Source organism: Hyperolius riggenbachi, chromosome 4, assembly GCF_040937935.1.
Source record: "Hyperolius riggenbachi isolate aHypRig1 chromosome 4, aHypRig1.pri, whole genome shotgun sequence".
Classification (NCBI taxonomy): Eukaryota; Metazoa; Chordata; class Amphibia; order Anura; family Hyperoliidae; genus Hyperolius; species Hyperolius riggenbachi.
In genome coordinates, this window is record NC_090649.1 from 131,754,862 (window position 1) to 131,771,320 (window position 16,459).

Here is a 16,459-nt window from a genome sequence, read left to right on the forward strand (position 1 = left end):
TTGAATAGATCCTTTCCATGGAGTACCTTTGTAAAGCAAAAAGGAAATAATGAGACTCCCCAAGAGGAGACGGACTAGTCCAAAACCTGTCAGATGTTTACTACCTACTGTAAGTGACAGCAGCATAGGGGGGAAGTAATTTATAGTGCATTTTACTTTTGGAATCATGTACTTCTGAAACTTATGTATTTTACATTTTACAAATGTTCACAATAGTGGTCCATTAATAAATGTGAATCTTTACAGAAATATATTTCTTTTCAGACAGACAATAATAAAAATAATACTAAGACAGAATTGTTACACATACAGATGTATTATTTTCTTACATTCCATGTATAAGTAAAGAGAAAAAAAAGAGTGTGTCCTTTGTATTCATAGTGTATATTGTAATACCCAGGACAATGGTTACCCAATAAGGGTGATGCATTTTGGTTGTCAGCTTAGCAAGTTGAAGGTTTCCTGTTTTGCGTGTGACAGTTGTAGATAACTTCAGAGCCATAGGCAGGAAATCCGCTTCACTTGCTAAGTGTGACCTAACTGCATCTAGAGAAAAGAGCCAGACACACCACACACAGGGTCACAGCTATGGGAGACTCTGTAGAAAACATTACAGGTAACTTTATCATTTCGCTCAACAGCGAATGCCCCAAGGAACTGGGGGAGCTCATTGAAAAGTCCAGCGGAGATGTCCGAAAGTTTGACGACTCTGGATTTACACTGGCTCTTCAGAATGGACTGCAGAACCTCAGGCTGGAGAAATCCCTCACTGATGTAGTCCTGTGCGTTGGCACTAGCGTGTTCTCATGTCATCGTGTTGTATTGGCTGCAGCCAGTAATTACTTCAGGTAAGGGACCGCATTCGCCACAACATCGCTGCATTACCTTGTTCTTTAATCCTCATACTCACCCTAAGCTAAAGTCATTTGAAGCATCCAAAAAACAACAGATTCCGATGCATGCAATCATGCAAAAATGTACCCGAACAATGATGAGCGACTGATATCTGGTAGTTTGACCAATCCATCTGGCAGGTCAACTTAGGTGACTATTGGGCAATTATGGTGCAGTGAGCACGTGTGTACATTGTGCGTTCATGTGTGTACATTGTAGTTTGAGTGACATTGTTCTACTGAATGGGTGCATGTCATGCATAATGTCATTTACGCTTGCGCGCACAGTGTTTAAATGAGCTGGTCGTTTGGGGAGTCGGTGTGTGGAAACAATACGTTTTTCATATTTGTAAAGCCGTTTCTGCAACCTTGGTCGCCTGAATTCTGCGACTTTTGTTGAGCTGTGTACAGACCTTTAGGCTGGTTTCACAATGAAAATTGGCATTAGCGATGCGGTACGTTGTGCTCGCCGCATCGCACCGCCAAAAACGGGCCTTCAGGGAACACCTCGTTAGTACACGTTGTTCCCTGTCTGGCATTCGGCCAAGCAGGAAGGGACGTGCGCTTGCGGTCACTTTCTGCTTTGGGTATGCGGAAAGGCATGGAAGCGTATTTGAAAAAATACGCTTCTGCGGGATGTTTGCACCACCAACGTTTTAAAAAACCCTGTGTCTCCATAGAATAACATGACATCCGGGCTCACGCAGATCGCCACAGGAGCCGCGTGGTAACATAGGTAACTAGCGTTACATTGGGCACTTCCGGTGCAGCGTTCCGCAATGTGGGTAGTATGAACTTCCCAATAGGCTTTCATCAGGCTGCAATAGCAGTGCGGCAATTTGTGCATCGGGCCCTCAATATCCATTAATTGACAATCTTGCATAATGAGCACCCTTTAAGGCTTCTTTTACACTGCAAATTGTAATTCTGATTTGGGATTTTCACTGGATGCTAGCAACACAAGAAGAAAACGCAGCATGCAGGACTTTTTCTAATTGTATCTAAAATCCAACATTCTAATTGTATCAAAAAATCGGAACCGCATGTAAAATTGCATCAAAATTAGAATTTCATGTAGTGTAAAAGAGCCCTAAGTCTAATTTCAACTTTGTTGATCAGTGTTCATCATTACCTGCACTATTGTGTTACATCTGTGCAAGCTTCGGATGTGTGCCTTGTGCCATACTGGAAAGGTTTGTATTTTACATTGTACCATTGAGGGGAGCTTGGACTATGTACAGTCAAGTAATAAATATTCACATGGACCCAGCATGAAACATTTCAAGTGGTTTTCAAGTGGCATCAAGCAAAATGTAAACATTTCAATTAGCCCAATGGAAGCTGCATAATATGTTGATGCTATACAGGGCTGTGGAGTCGGGAATCAGTGCAATTTTGGGTACTGATTTTTGGGAGTCTGTGGCTTCAATAAACTGAGGAGTCAGTTGGATGATTTTTGTACCAACTCCACAGCCCTGGTAAGAATTAGACTAAGGAGTCACAGCAATTTTGGGTACCCGGAGACTGATGATTTGTGTACCAACTTCACAGCCCTGTATAAATTAAATAGTAATAATAATAAGCCTGAAGACTGCATGCCAGCAGCAGGGTACAAAATCAATCATTCATTTTACAGAACTAATTATTTGCCTAATTAACCTAGACAAAATAAAGTTTATAACGTTCTGTTACTTAAACTTTAAAAGGGCACTACAGCGAAAAACTGTACAATTTAAAATATGTGCAAACATACAAATAAGAAGTACATATTTTCCAGAGTAAAATGTGCCATAAATTACTTCTCTTCTATGTTGCTGTCACTTACAGTAGGTAGTAGAAATCTGACAGAAGTGACAGGTTTTGGACTAGTCCATCTCTTCATAGGTGATTCTCAGCAAGGCTTTTATTCTCAGGGAGATATTCACAAAAAAGGATTTAAACAATGATGCTGGCCAGCCTCCCTGCTCGCTACACAGTTTTTTGGCCGTTGGACAGAGCAACCGCTATAAGTGCTTTTAAAAATATATATATCCCTGAGAATCCCCTATAAAGAGATGGACTAGTCCAAAACCTGTCACTTCTGTCAGATTTCTACTACTTACTGTGTGTGACAGCAACATAGGAGAAAAGTAATTTATGGCTCATTTTACTCTGGAAAAAAATGTACTTCTTATTTGTCCATGTTTGCACATATTTAAAATTTTAGAGTTTTTCGCTGTAGTTTAATGCTTGGCTATAACTGGGAAATATTGTGCAGGGACAAGCAGTACTAAACACAAATGTTCTCCGAAATTATATTTTGTGATAACTTTAGGTGACGGTTTACTCATGATCAGTATACAATTACACTGCCAAAGGTCCTATGTTTAATGCCATGGAGAGGGACTAGGGGAGGATGAGACAAGACAAGAAACAGAACATCTATATTGCGCTTTTTCTCTTAGCGGACTCAAAGCGCCAGCTGTAGCCACTAGAACGCACTCTATAGGCCAGTAGAAGTTTTAGGGAGTTTTGCCCAAGGTCTCCTCACTGATTAGATGCTGGCTTACTAAACAGGAAGAGTTACAATACCAGAGATTCGTACCCTGGTGTATGTGTCAGAGGAAAAGCCCTTAACCAGTACACTATCCAGCCATATGCATGTAAAGAGAAGATGAGCAGGTGTATCTTAGTGAGAATTACAATACTAGTCAACTAAGGATTTTAAAATTGGTTGGTAGTTGAAGAGGAGGCCACAGATATAGAGGGGCTGCCTGTATACATCGCTAGAACATCACCTACTTCATTGCTATTCACCATTAGTATCCTATTGCTTTTAATTCTATCAGGAGTCTTTTACATTTTAGGGATGGGGACATTGAAGTCCTCAAGATGATGATTATAACAGTTCACTGAAATGTAAATGATAAGTTTTAGGTAAACTTACCTTTTTTTTTGGGTTAAAATTTATTGATATTTACAAAGCAAAAAATAAGAATATTACACACAATAATACCTTACCTAAACACATTAACACGAAACCTAAAAGTACACATTACCTAAACAAGTAAAAACAAAAAGCAGGTGGGGCTTCAGTATCACAATAAGGACGGCTAATGTTCTTCCAGTCCTGTCTTGTAACCCATTCTTCCCAACGCTCATATAATCATATCTAGCTGCAATATTTGCCATGATCACTCAAGCCAATTGCCATCTGTTTTGAGGAGTTGCATCCATAAAGCCTTGATTTGCTGGGCCTTAGTGGCTTTCTTTCCTTTTGCATAGATGTTCATGCCAGAAGTATTGGTCCTTGTTGCAGTTCCATATAATATAAAGGTAATCAGTATCACCTTGGCTGCTTCTAAAGCTTTATTGTCAATAATATGGCCTAGTGGTCACCACCTGTTTGTGGGGCCGTCCCTCACCATCCCAGCACGTAAAGAGAACCAGAGACGAAGCACCCTCATGTATTTTACCATATATATCAATAGGAACATGACAGTAAACATCTACCCTGCTCTCTGTTTCATTCTTCTGTGCTAAATCTGCCTGTTATCAGCCCTGATAAGAATCCCCGACTGAGCATTCAGTCTGGCTTTGCCCGGGAATGTTATAGCTGAGTCAGTCTTCTGTGATGTCTTTTCAAGCCCAAGTCTGCCCCCTCCTGGCTCAGATTTCCGTCTATGCATCCTCGTACCAGGAAAGCAGAGCCACAAGGGGCAGACTTGTGCTTGAAAAGACATCACAGAAGTCTGACTCAGCTATAATCATTCTGGGAAAAGCTAGACTGAATGCTCAGTCAGGGATTCTTATCAGGGCTGATAATAGGCAGATTTAGCAGAGAAGAATGAAACAGAGAGCAGGGTAGGTTTTTAATGTGCTGTTCCCATTGATATATATGGTAAAATACATGAGGGTGCTTCGTCTCTGGTTCTCTTTAAGCTCTTAACCCATTAAGTGTAAATTTACTCAAACCTTTCATACAGGGTGTAAGCATGGTGCCATTTTTGCAAAGGGACTGTTGTTTACACAAAGGATCTTTTGGTGGAATAGGGTCATCTAGTTAATAGGAATGTTTGCCTACGTACCTAACGTTAGGCCAGAAACCCACTAGAAGCGAGTTTCTGAGCGCTTTGCGATTTGAAAGCTCTTGCTAATGTAATGCTATGGGTGTGATCCCACTTGAGCGATGTGATTTTATAAAAATCCTGCCTAGCATTGCATTAGCAAGAGCTTTTTCAAATCACTAGCGCTTAGAAATCGCTCCTAGTGGGTTTCTAGCCTAATATGAGGTTTTGAGGCCTGTTTTGCAAAATGTATCTCATAAATGATCTCTGCTTATCAGTGGCCACTCAGGATTTATCTCCTCTTATCTGGTTTAGATCATGAATTATCTTTCTTTGTGGTTGATGCATTCAAAATTATAAAATTTAAAATATGTGCAAACATATACAAATAAGAAGTACATATTTTCCAGAGCCAATGAGCCATAAATTACTTTTCTCCTATGTTGCTGTCACTTACAGTAGGTTGTAGAAATCTGACAGAAGTGACAGGTTTTGGACTAGTCCATCTCTTCATAGGGGATTCTCAACAAGGCTTTTATTCTTTATAAAGATATTCCCTAAAAAGGATTTAAACAATGATGTTGGCCAGCTTCCCTGCTCCCTACACTGTTTTTTTGCCAGTTGGACAGAGCAACTGCCATTCACTAAGTGCTTTTGAAAATAAATATATCCCTGAGAATCCCCTATAAAGAGATGGACTAGTCCAAAACCTGTCACTTCTGTCAGATTTCTGTAACCTACTGTAAGTGACAGCAACATAGGAGAAAAGTAATTTATGGCTCATTTTACTCTGGAAAAGTGTACTTATTTGTATATGTTTGCACATATTTTAAATTTTAAAATTTTTCGCTGTAGTAGTTCCCCTTTAAGAAATCAGCAGTGCGTAGTGCTGCGTAGTGTGCACTCCTATGTTATGCACGCTGCTTTCAAGTACTGGGTTCTCCTTTAATCTGCCGCCAGATCTGAACAATCACAACTGTGATACTTCATGAGCGGCTAGTGAATTATCGCGGTCACGATCCTTCACACTTCGCAGCCGATTGAAGAAGCGCCCAATACTTGAAAGCAGTGCGGATAACATAGGAGCGCACATTACTCAGCACTACCCCACGTAACATACTTATGCTGATTTCTTAACTCGTGCTGTTCAATCTAACTCGCAGTGCTATAGCAGCGCAGCTTAATGAATCGACCACTTTATCTGTTTTCTTATGAATTGTGTCTAGTTATCTGCCTTTACTCCGGATTTGTCTCTTGTTGGGCTTGATTCACAAAGCGGTGCTAACCTACTTAGCACATCTAAAGTCTTTAGACATGCTAACCAGGGTGCTAAGTAGGTTAGCACCGGATTTCTGAATCAGATCGTGCGCTAAGTATTGCGCGCAAAGTTTTACGTGCGCAAAGTTTTACGCGCGCTAAGTCCCATGGGCTTTAATGGACCCTTCTCGCGGAGCGCCCTGCGCTCTGTGCAGTGCGCGCGTAAAGTTTTACGCGCATAAAGTTTTGTGCGTGTAATGTTTTGCGCGCGAAAAGCTCGTTTAGACGTGCTAAGGGGGTTTTCACAGGCGTGCTAACAGTTAGCACCGCTTTGTGAATCAAGCCCCTTGTTTCCCATGATTTATCCCACCATGGCAGTGGTAATGATTTTTTCTTTTGGGGAGGGAGAATGAGGGAGGTTAGTTGGGGATACTAATTCTGCATGTCTATTGTTTTGAAGAAGTGCCCCATATGGGCTCTTGTTGCCCAACAAAGTGACCCCCTGAGTAAAAAGGTCGGACAATCATGTGGTTGTAGCAGAATGATTACAGCTTTTGATGTTGGAGATAATAACATTAGTACTGTGAATATACTGTATTGCATGCAATCTTATAGACTGGTGTTAAAGCCTCATCTACATGGTACAATTTTCCATCACATCAGATCTATAAGACGGATCTGTTAGATAATTTCCAACCGGTCCAATCAGATTGTGTTAAGCCCAATCTACACAATACAATTCTTTGTGCGATTCGATTACGATTCTATTTAGTTTCCGATTAAATCCAACATGTCCAATCAGGATTCGATTCAATTCGATGTGCCATTGCAAAACAATGACAAATCGAATTGAATCAAATCGAATCCCGATCGGACATGTTGGATTTAATCGTATCGTAAATAGAATAGTAATCGAATCGCACAAAGAAACGTATCGTGTAGATGGGGCTTTAGATTTTGCAATAGATTTTGGGTACTTATCAAAGCAAAATCTATTGCAAAATTGATCTGAAACTATTTAGGCGTTTACACACAATGAAATTTCTTATTAGATCTATCTAATAGATTTGTCTATCTGATGGAAAGTTGTACCGTGTAGATGAGGCTTGAAGAGAAACTCCGACCAAGAATTGAACTTTATCCCAATCAGTAGCTGATACCCCCTTTTACATGAGAAATCTATTCCTTTTCACAAACAGACCATCAGGGGGCGATGTATGGCTGATATTGTGGTGAAACCCCTCCCACAAAGAAAGTATTTACTCTTGGCAGTTTCCTTTCTGTGAACCTTGCTGCATTGTGGGAAATAGCTGTTTACAGCTGTTTCTAACTGCCAAAAAAGCATGCAGCAGCTACATCACCTGCCCACAGTAAAAATGTCACCATGTAATAAATGTCAGAATGTAAATCAGGAATTTAAAAGATTTTACAATGGGCAAACACAGACTAAATCATTTATACATAATTATTGTAAAAATGAAGCACTTTTTTATTACATTATTTTCACTGGAGTTCCTCTTTAAGATCATAGAGAAAATTATACGATCTAGTATCAAAACCTTTTACTTCTAACTCTTTTTTGTAGATGTTCATTCTATTATCCTTGTATTGCAGAGTCAGACTTCAGGTTTATAATTTCCGCATGGCAAGTCTTTTTGAAAATGTAATTACAAAATACCCTGTTTTAATCACAATGTGTACCCAGTTCTACACAACACACAATTGAGTCAGTAGATGTGCCCAGATCCAGCATGTTGTTTACTTACTCTCTGGCTACTGTGTAATTTTTAAGTGTTTTGTGTAACTATTGGGAAGTGTGTTGTGTAATCGGTCACCAAAACTCTGAAAGTTGCCACACATGCATTATTTTAGTTAAAGGACAACTGTAGTGAGAGGGATATGGAGACACACACACACACACACACACACACACACACACACACACACACACACACACACACACACACACACACACACACACACACACACACACACACACACACACACACACACACACACACACGAGTGTGGCAGCTGAAGCATCATACATTATCTGCTTTTAGTGGTGCTACTTGCCCTCCTCACTTTTTCTTCAGCTGTGCCATACAGTCAAACTCCTTGCACCCTGATGCATGTCACATAACATGCAGGGATGAGAGCTACAAGGAGTTATGCTGTATGCAGGGGCTTACCTGGGTAATATAGAGCCTATGGCAAACAATGAAATTGTGCCCCCCCCCCCTCCCTGTCAGATCCCCCTTACGCTCTAAAAACAGCATACTCTCCTCTCTCATGGTCATGTGTTATTATGGTTGCCTGTGTTTTTAAGGCTCGGGATATTGCTGAAGTTACTTTTTTGGAAATATGTCCTTCTATTTCCTCTCCGTCCACTTTCCTAACACTAAGACAAATGCACCCTACATAAAATTAAGTAGCCCCAGATAACAGAATTAATCTGATTTGAGGGGAGGCACAGCACAGGAGCAGGCATAGTGGCGCAGCACCGGAGCACCCCTCTAGATATGCCTCTGGCTGTATGGCGTGGCTGATGAGAGAAGTGAGGAGGACGTGTAGCTCCACTGAAAACAGGTAATGTATGACGCTTCCACTGCCACACTCTGCATCTCCCAACATAGGACTGCTTAGACCCCGCAGCCCCTGTGATGGCGGTGATAGCAGGAGCTATTGTTACACCCCTGATCGACAGACATATTATTCCTAAAATCCTGGTTATGTTTTTCTACTCTCTGTCTTCTCCCTACATGCCCCTTGGACATCTGTCATCTCATCCCTGTAATAGTATCTTTTTTTGGCAAACACATTAAGTGTATTTTTATAATCAGTCACACCTAATAAAATACAACCCTAGGGTAACATTTTATCATAGCCCCGCTGCCACCTGATCTTTTAGTATCTCTTTTTTCTTGTTTTTTTAATCATCCATCCTCCATTTTACTCTTACCTGGAATAGACAGGCCAGATTTTAATAAAAAATTGTTACTTCTTTGTCTCTTTTGCTGATAAAAGCCACCGTGAGTTAATGATTTCGGTATGACTGTGCTTCGTTTATGTTTTAAACAAAAATATGCTATTAAACGTTCAGGTTACATCCACATAGTTTTATTTGGTCAATGGAAAAGATGTTAATCCCTAAAATAGATAAAAATGTTCTGTGTATATCAAGTAAGAGGAATGAATTCCAGAGAAAGCAGATTGGTTAGCATAACTATAAACACTGGAAATAAATAAGAAGAAGTTCTAGTACATGAAGTTTGTGGTCTCATACTAATCTCAAGAGATGAGCACCCACCTTGCCTGGTATCTACTGTATACAATTTTGTTGTATGGGATAACATGTCTGGTATGCAAGATCAGATTTCCATATTGCTAACCTAGGCCATGGCTTAGAGTGTCAGGTCTGCTAGGGGTGGAACCCATCGCCTGCATATTGTTAATACTGATAATTCATGCACTGGTTTAATGGGAGTTATTTACCCATGGCACAGCATTACTGTGTCTGACCCTACAGTTATTAATGTTATAAATGTTGTTAGAGAATTTAGAGTAGTTTGCCAAGGGTAGTGGACCTACAGTAAAGTCTGTATGCGCTCTTCCCCTAATTCCCTATGTGTACCCTTCCTACAATAAAGTGTATGTGCCCTATTACCTGTGTGTACCATCTCCTAATACTTTTTGGGCAACTAAACATAGATAGCCCTAAATGATAACTACCTCCCCCTTCTTTGGTTTCATCTCTGGGTCATGGGCTTTAGTAACAGCAGTTATCATCTACTCTCAAAAAATGAACCCTATTATGGTATGATAGCATTTTAGCATATGCTCCCAAACCTGTTGGGGGTGGACACCTTGCACAACAGACCTATCAAACATGATTAGTTTACCTAGGGCCTTTGTCAATAGAGTGGTAAAGTGAGAAGTCCTGTTTTTCCACTTTAACTTTATTATTTTTATGTCAACATCCCTCTTGCCAGCTGTAAGGGAGGGTCTAAGTATTTGTCCCTGGTTCTTACAAATGGCATCAAGTTAGGCCAGAAACCCACTAGGAGCGATTTCTAATTGCTAGTGATTTGAAAAAGCTCTTGCTAATGCAATGCTAGGGGGAATTTTTATAAAATCACATTGCTCAAGTGGGATCACACCCATGGCATTATATTAGTAAGAGCTTTTCAAATTGCAAATCACTTAGCAAATCGATCCTAGTGGGTGTCTGGCCTTACATCTACAACCAACAAGCAACAATACTATTAATTCATCTTGTTTTAGAAAAAAATTACAGTTTTTGTTATATATTAGAGCCAACTGTTTTTATAAAGTGGCACAAAATAATTCCAGCTAATTAGTGTTGTGAAAAGATCTTCTTCTTCTGTTCAGAGTGAAAACGCTACTAAACATTTTGACTTGAAGTATAAGACTTTTGTTGCCAGTACTATAACAAAGGCAGAAACCAAGGCTAGTGTCTGGCTCAGAACAGCCCTGGTGCATAATCATCATGGGAAAACATGACTGATTGGAGAACAGAGAGGACATTGGTTTGTGGCATTGACCATTGTCAAATACAGTGGGATGCGAAAGTTTGGGCAAACTTGTTAATCGTTATGACCTTGTTAATTGGTATACCTCATGCGGCACAGACGAGCCGCTTAAGGTATGCTAAAGCCCATTTGGACCAGCCAGCTTCATTTTGGAATAAGATGCTGTGGACTGATGAAACTAAAATTGAGATATTTGGGCATAACAAGGGGCTTTATGCATGGAGGAAAAACAATACAGCATTACAAGAAAAACACCTACTACCTACAGTAAAATATGGTGGTGGTTCCATCATGCTGTGGGGCTGTGTGGCCAGTGCAGGGACTGCGATTGTCAAAGTTGAAGGACACATGGATTCCACTGAGTATCAGCAGATTCTGGAGACCAATGTCCAGGAATCAGTGACAAAGCTAAGCGGCGCCGGGGCTCGAGCTTTCAACAAGACAACGATCCTAAACACTGCTCAAAATCCACCAAGGCATTAATGCAGAGGAACAAGTACAATGTTCTGGAATGGCTATCTCAGTCCCAGACCTGAATATAATTTAAAATCTGTGGTGTAAGTTAAAGAGAGCTGTTCATACTCGGGAGCCATCAAACCTGAATGAACTAGAGATGTTTTGTAAAGAGAAATGGTCCAAAATACCTTCAAGCAGAATCTAGACTCTCATTGGAACCTACAGGAAGTGTTTAGAAGCGGTAGTTTCTGCAAAAGGAGGATCTACTAAATATTGATTTCATTTCTTTTTTTTGTGGTGCCCAAATTTATGCACCTGCCTAATTTTGTTTAAACAATTATTGAACACTGTCTGCAAATCCAATAAACTCATTTCACTTCTAAAATATCACTGTGTGCGTCTCCTATATGATATATTTAACTGACATTTTTTATCGTAGCAACCAACGAATTATACAGGAAAATCATGACAATTAACAAGGTTGCCAAAACTTTGGCATTCCACTGTATGTATGTAAGCATTGCAAGCACTAGTCATTAGTCTGCTATTTTTATTATTATATGTTTATATAGCGCTGTCTTCTTCTGTAGCGCTGGACAATAAGATTGCAAGACAGGGAGCATAAGACAAGGGAAATAGAACATAAATATGACAATCCAGAATGTTCTACAATACAAAAACTGCGGTTTTAAGAAAAAATAGGTGCGGGAGCTCTGCCATTGAGAGAGATTACAAAAATGTGAGGAGATGGCGAGGAGGTTGTATAGTAAGCAAGCCATATATGAATTGTAGATGAGGTCCACATTCTGCAGGAGGTAGATATTGGGTATACCTCGTAACTTATATGCTTGCCTGAAAAGGGGAGTTTTCAGACTGTGTTTGTGTGTTGCAGAATGGCAAATGTGTGGTGGGAAGAAGTTCCAGAGGAGCATCAAAACTAATGTGTGCATGGTGCTTTAGCAGCTATAGCTGAATTCAAAGATAAATGTAAAAAATAATGGCAGGTGTCGCAAGGCCAGCGTCACAACTCCAGTTTCTTCCCACTTCTCAAAAGCATACAGATAAGTTAATTTGCCCGTCCCCGCCCCCCCTTCCCATTTTGGCTTCAGGATATGATAGGGACTGCAGACTGTGACTATGGTCGGGATTAGATGGTGAGGACAGTCAGTGATTTGACTATGTACTCTTTGTGTTGCAAACAATGTCATTGCCATATAAATATGCTATAGTAAGAATAATTACTCTTTGTATAATATTTTTGTTTCAAACAAGCAATTTTTGTTTCAAACAAGCAATAGTCTCAAAAATTAGCCACCCCTCTAATCAAATCACGCACCATAGAGAATGAAAAACCGAGTGATGGTTTACTGGCCCAGTAATGACAATCAAATATAAAACTTACCTTTTAATTACAATACCCAGTACTGGTCAGACACAGCATGGCATAATAAAAGTCTTTTAGATATGTTTAGTTTATACAATAATCTAGCGCTTGTTTCGCAGCCCTATACATGGTCGCTTCTTCAGAGGCACAATTTTAGAAGTCCATAGATTCATGACAAAGGATAGTGAAAAACATCCGATATGGGGTTTAGTGTACAACAACGTCTGAAATAGGCTCCAAACCTACTTATCCTCTAGTCATCCAGATATTGATATGATAGTTATATCAGATAGTGGTGGTAACTGCAGCTGAAATTAATTGACATGAAGTTGCAGTAAAATGACAGTTCAGACATCATCCGTGGACCTGTAGGCAGCGCATGACTGATGGTGTGTCAAAGGCGTAGTTGATACTGACGTGGCTGGAGCCCGCTAGTCCTCATTGTGTTTAGTAATGCCTGATATTATTGAGATCTGCCTGTTCTTTGCAATATCTGTCATTCCTGTCTGTCTGTTATTAGTAATATCTACCTGCTTAGTAACATTGTTTTTTTTTGCCCCCATGAGGAGCAGGGAGGCTTGCCTGTGACCCAGTCATGTGTGAGGCATACTGTTCAGGTAAAGCAAATGTGCCACATTAGTGCCTACAGTATATAACCTCGGTTCACATGTTATATTATGGTCATTATTTGCCCTGCCCACATTTTGTTGTAACCAATCCCATTGTATCGCAGGGCACCTCATGGAGCCCACTTTGTTCTCTCTGCACCGGGGCCCATGGTTTGCTGTATCCTCCACTGGAATCTAGCCAAATCTATTGAAAACTATACAGCACTTGATCGATTTTTGAGCAAGAGTACTGGGGTAATAGTTGGCGAGCCACACTTGCATAACTCTGGATTGCATTGAGCAGCACAAAGGTACGGGCAGTGGCGTTCTGATCGATTGTTGGTAAGATTTCTCTGAAAAGCCTATCAAAATCAAGTGGAAAATCTACAGATGTTGAAACAGGAAAATTATCATCATTGTTGCGGTTAAGTAAACAGTAAACAGTGCATGGTGATTTGCACTCTTGCTTAACAGAAACAAGTGCACAAATCCCCCTAGAGCTCCTATTTATATTGAAGCTTGCAAATTAGCCCTGCATTTGCATGACTTTCCTTCCACTGACTCAGTAACATACTAATATGGTAACTGGCTGTCACCCAAGTTGTTGTTCGTGCCGTGCTTGTGTGCATGATTGTGGCTGGGAGGCGAGATTGTGGGCGCCTTTGGAGACAGAAACTGATTTAAATAGTTTAGTGTTCTCTGTAACATCACTGCAGAAAAGTGTCAGCTTTATATAAATGAGTCATCTAAATTGAAATATCTATTTTTGACTCAGTTTATGGCCTCTCACTCCTTCAGCCATGGAAGCACTGTGTACGGTATACCACCATTTTTGTGTGTTAAGTGTCAGTGTACTTACACATAACTATGTTGCTCTGATCCATAATGCAAGCCAGGTATTGGTATTATTGATTAAGCTTTTTGTTTCAGATTATTAATCTTATTGGCTCCTCTGTTTCATCTGTATAGATTGTATTGAGTCCACCGCTGGTGGAGGGGTCTACCTCCATTTTTTTCTACTCCATAGAGTGACATCTTAACCACACTTAATCCACACTTGTGAGTTTATCTCTATACACATTCTTTAAAGTGGATCCAAGATAAACTTTTACTCATTGCATATTTGTGTTCCTTTCATATAGTTTATAGGGCATTCCTTAAGCCAAACACGGTTTTTGTTTTGTTTTAATACTCTAATTCCCTATAAACTAAACAAACCTCGCCCACAGCTTCTCCATTGTGCCTTTGCACTCTGAGCCTTAGTAGCAAGGGCTTATGGGAGCTCAGTCTGGGCAGGAGGAGGTTACTAGCCAGAGATTTCAGAGGCAGAGGGGAGGAGGAGAGGGGAGTGAAGTTTTCACAGGCTGAGGGCTGGAGATACAGATCAGCTTGCTTCTATGCAATGTGACAAACAGAACATGGCCGCTCTCATTGTGTCACAGGAAAAAATAATCATAAACTGTTGAAGCTGTTTGCATCTAGATTTGCTGTGTAAACTAAACTTTAGATAAGACATATAAACAAGTTACTTGTTATAGTTAGTTTTTTATCTCGGATCTGCTTTAAAATTACTCTCAGTCTTGAACTACTACACCAACGTGGTTTCCATCAGTTTAAAAGTACTAGCAGCATTTTGCTATGTTATTCCGATCCCAAACAGACTGCAAAATGCGGCTAGAAGAAAATAATGCGGTGGCCTTGTTCACACTATGCAGATTTTTTTTTCATATTTTTCTGTAGTGCTGAAATACATCAACTGACAGCCTATGCAAGTCAATGGGCTCATTCACAATCTAAGGTGTTTTGGAACTTGGAACTGTTGACTCACTTTTGCACACCCATTCGTATTTTTGTATTAAAGTGCATTATTGGAGACCAAAAATGTGTATGGAAAAATGCGTACAAACTCATGTGGCATCTGAAAATGCGCAGGGAAAAACATGAAGGAGATTTATAATCTCAGTGATGCCTGCAAAATGCTGTTGTGACCTACATATTCCCTAATTTTCGGACAACTAATGAGCTGAAAGCTCAGTTTCACCCTATGGTAACACCAGCTCTGGGTCTCCATTTGCTTTGAGGAAGTTAATTCTGTCTCTTTTCAATGACATTGTATTACACAACATGTGTCTCTCTTGACTTATTTATCTTCTCCCACAGAGCCATGTTCTGCAATGATCTGAAAGAGAAGTATGAGGAGAAGATTATAATCCAAGGAGTGGATGCAGAAACCATGCAGATACTTTTGGATTATGCATACACAAGCAAAGTAGTGATCACAAAGCAAAATGTGCAGAAAATATTGGAGGCTGCCAGTCTTTTTCAGGTAAACCATTTGATGCACTTCCAAAGATATGAGCACAATTCAGATGGACAAACATTTCTAAATTCAAATTCTTTCCTATACCCTCATGGCAAGCGCTTGTGAATTCTGCTGTGACCATAAAGCAGAATTGCAATCTGCCGTAAAATAAAATAGAAACTTTTATTTTTGGACTTTTTATTTTCTATACAGTTATCCTACTTGCTGTTGTCATAAAAATAATGTAATCTATGGAAAAATCACAAGTTCCTCCAGCACAAAGTATAGCAAAATGCAGCATTGCTGGGACCTGCCAATGCATATATAGAATATAAACAAATTCATTCAGAAATGTGTGTGTTACAGAGTACCCAGTTGGCTCATGGGAATGCATGCATTCAATGGGAATAATAACTGTAATTCATACCTGTTTTTCAAATGTTATCAGTAGCACAAGTTCTAGACCACTCTCTCTGAGCATTTGGCTGACCAACTTATTGCATTTCTTTTTTAAAGAGTGAACCAGAGAAAAATATATATTTTTTATAACAGTTACAAGGATAATAGCTGTATCTTTAAAGTATACTGAGCAGGCCTAGTTCACATTGCGTTCAGCTCGTGTGTCCATCAGTGGTGGGCTTTTTTCCCCGCGTTTTTTAAAGGGACTCTGAGCAGTGCAGAAACTATGGGAAGATGCATATCATTTTAAAGCTCTCTTTCTCCTCTTTCCAATGATATATAAACCACTGCCCTACGCCTTTTAGTTTTCGCTATTTTCGCGATCGAAATTGCCGCAGCCGTGACTTCGAGCGCGAAAATAGAGAAAACTAAAAGGCCTAGGGCGACGATTTAGGGGTCGTCATAAATAGAGTTGGGCGAACTGTTAGCGCAACTGCAGCCGAACTGTTCGGCTGCCCAACCTGTCATGTGGCTCTTACTACTTCCGGGTCGCAATGACCC

At 40.1% G+C, this 16,459-nt stretch overlaps 1 protein-coding gene across 1 annotated transcript in view; it reads left to right on the top strand.

Annotated features, from left to right (window-relative positions):
- The first annotated feature begins 504 nt into the window (after positions 1-504).
- The window catches only part of KLHL6 (kelch like family member 6), a 77,890-nt gene continuing 61,935 nt past the window's right edge, over positions 505-16,459 (top strand). Inside the window, exons 1-2 of the mRNA XM_068280707.1 lie at positions 505-848; positions 15,358-15,523. Of these exons, the coding sequence (XP_068136808.1) occupies positions 589-848; positions 15,358-15,523 (426 nt within the window). The 5' untranslated portion in view covers positions 505-588. The remainder of the gene's footprint in view (positions 849-15,357; positions 15,524-16,459) is intronic.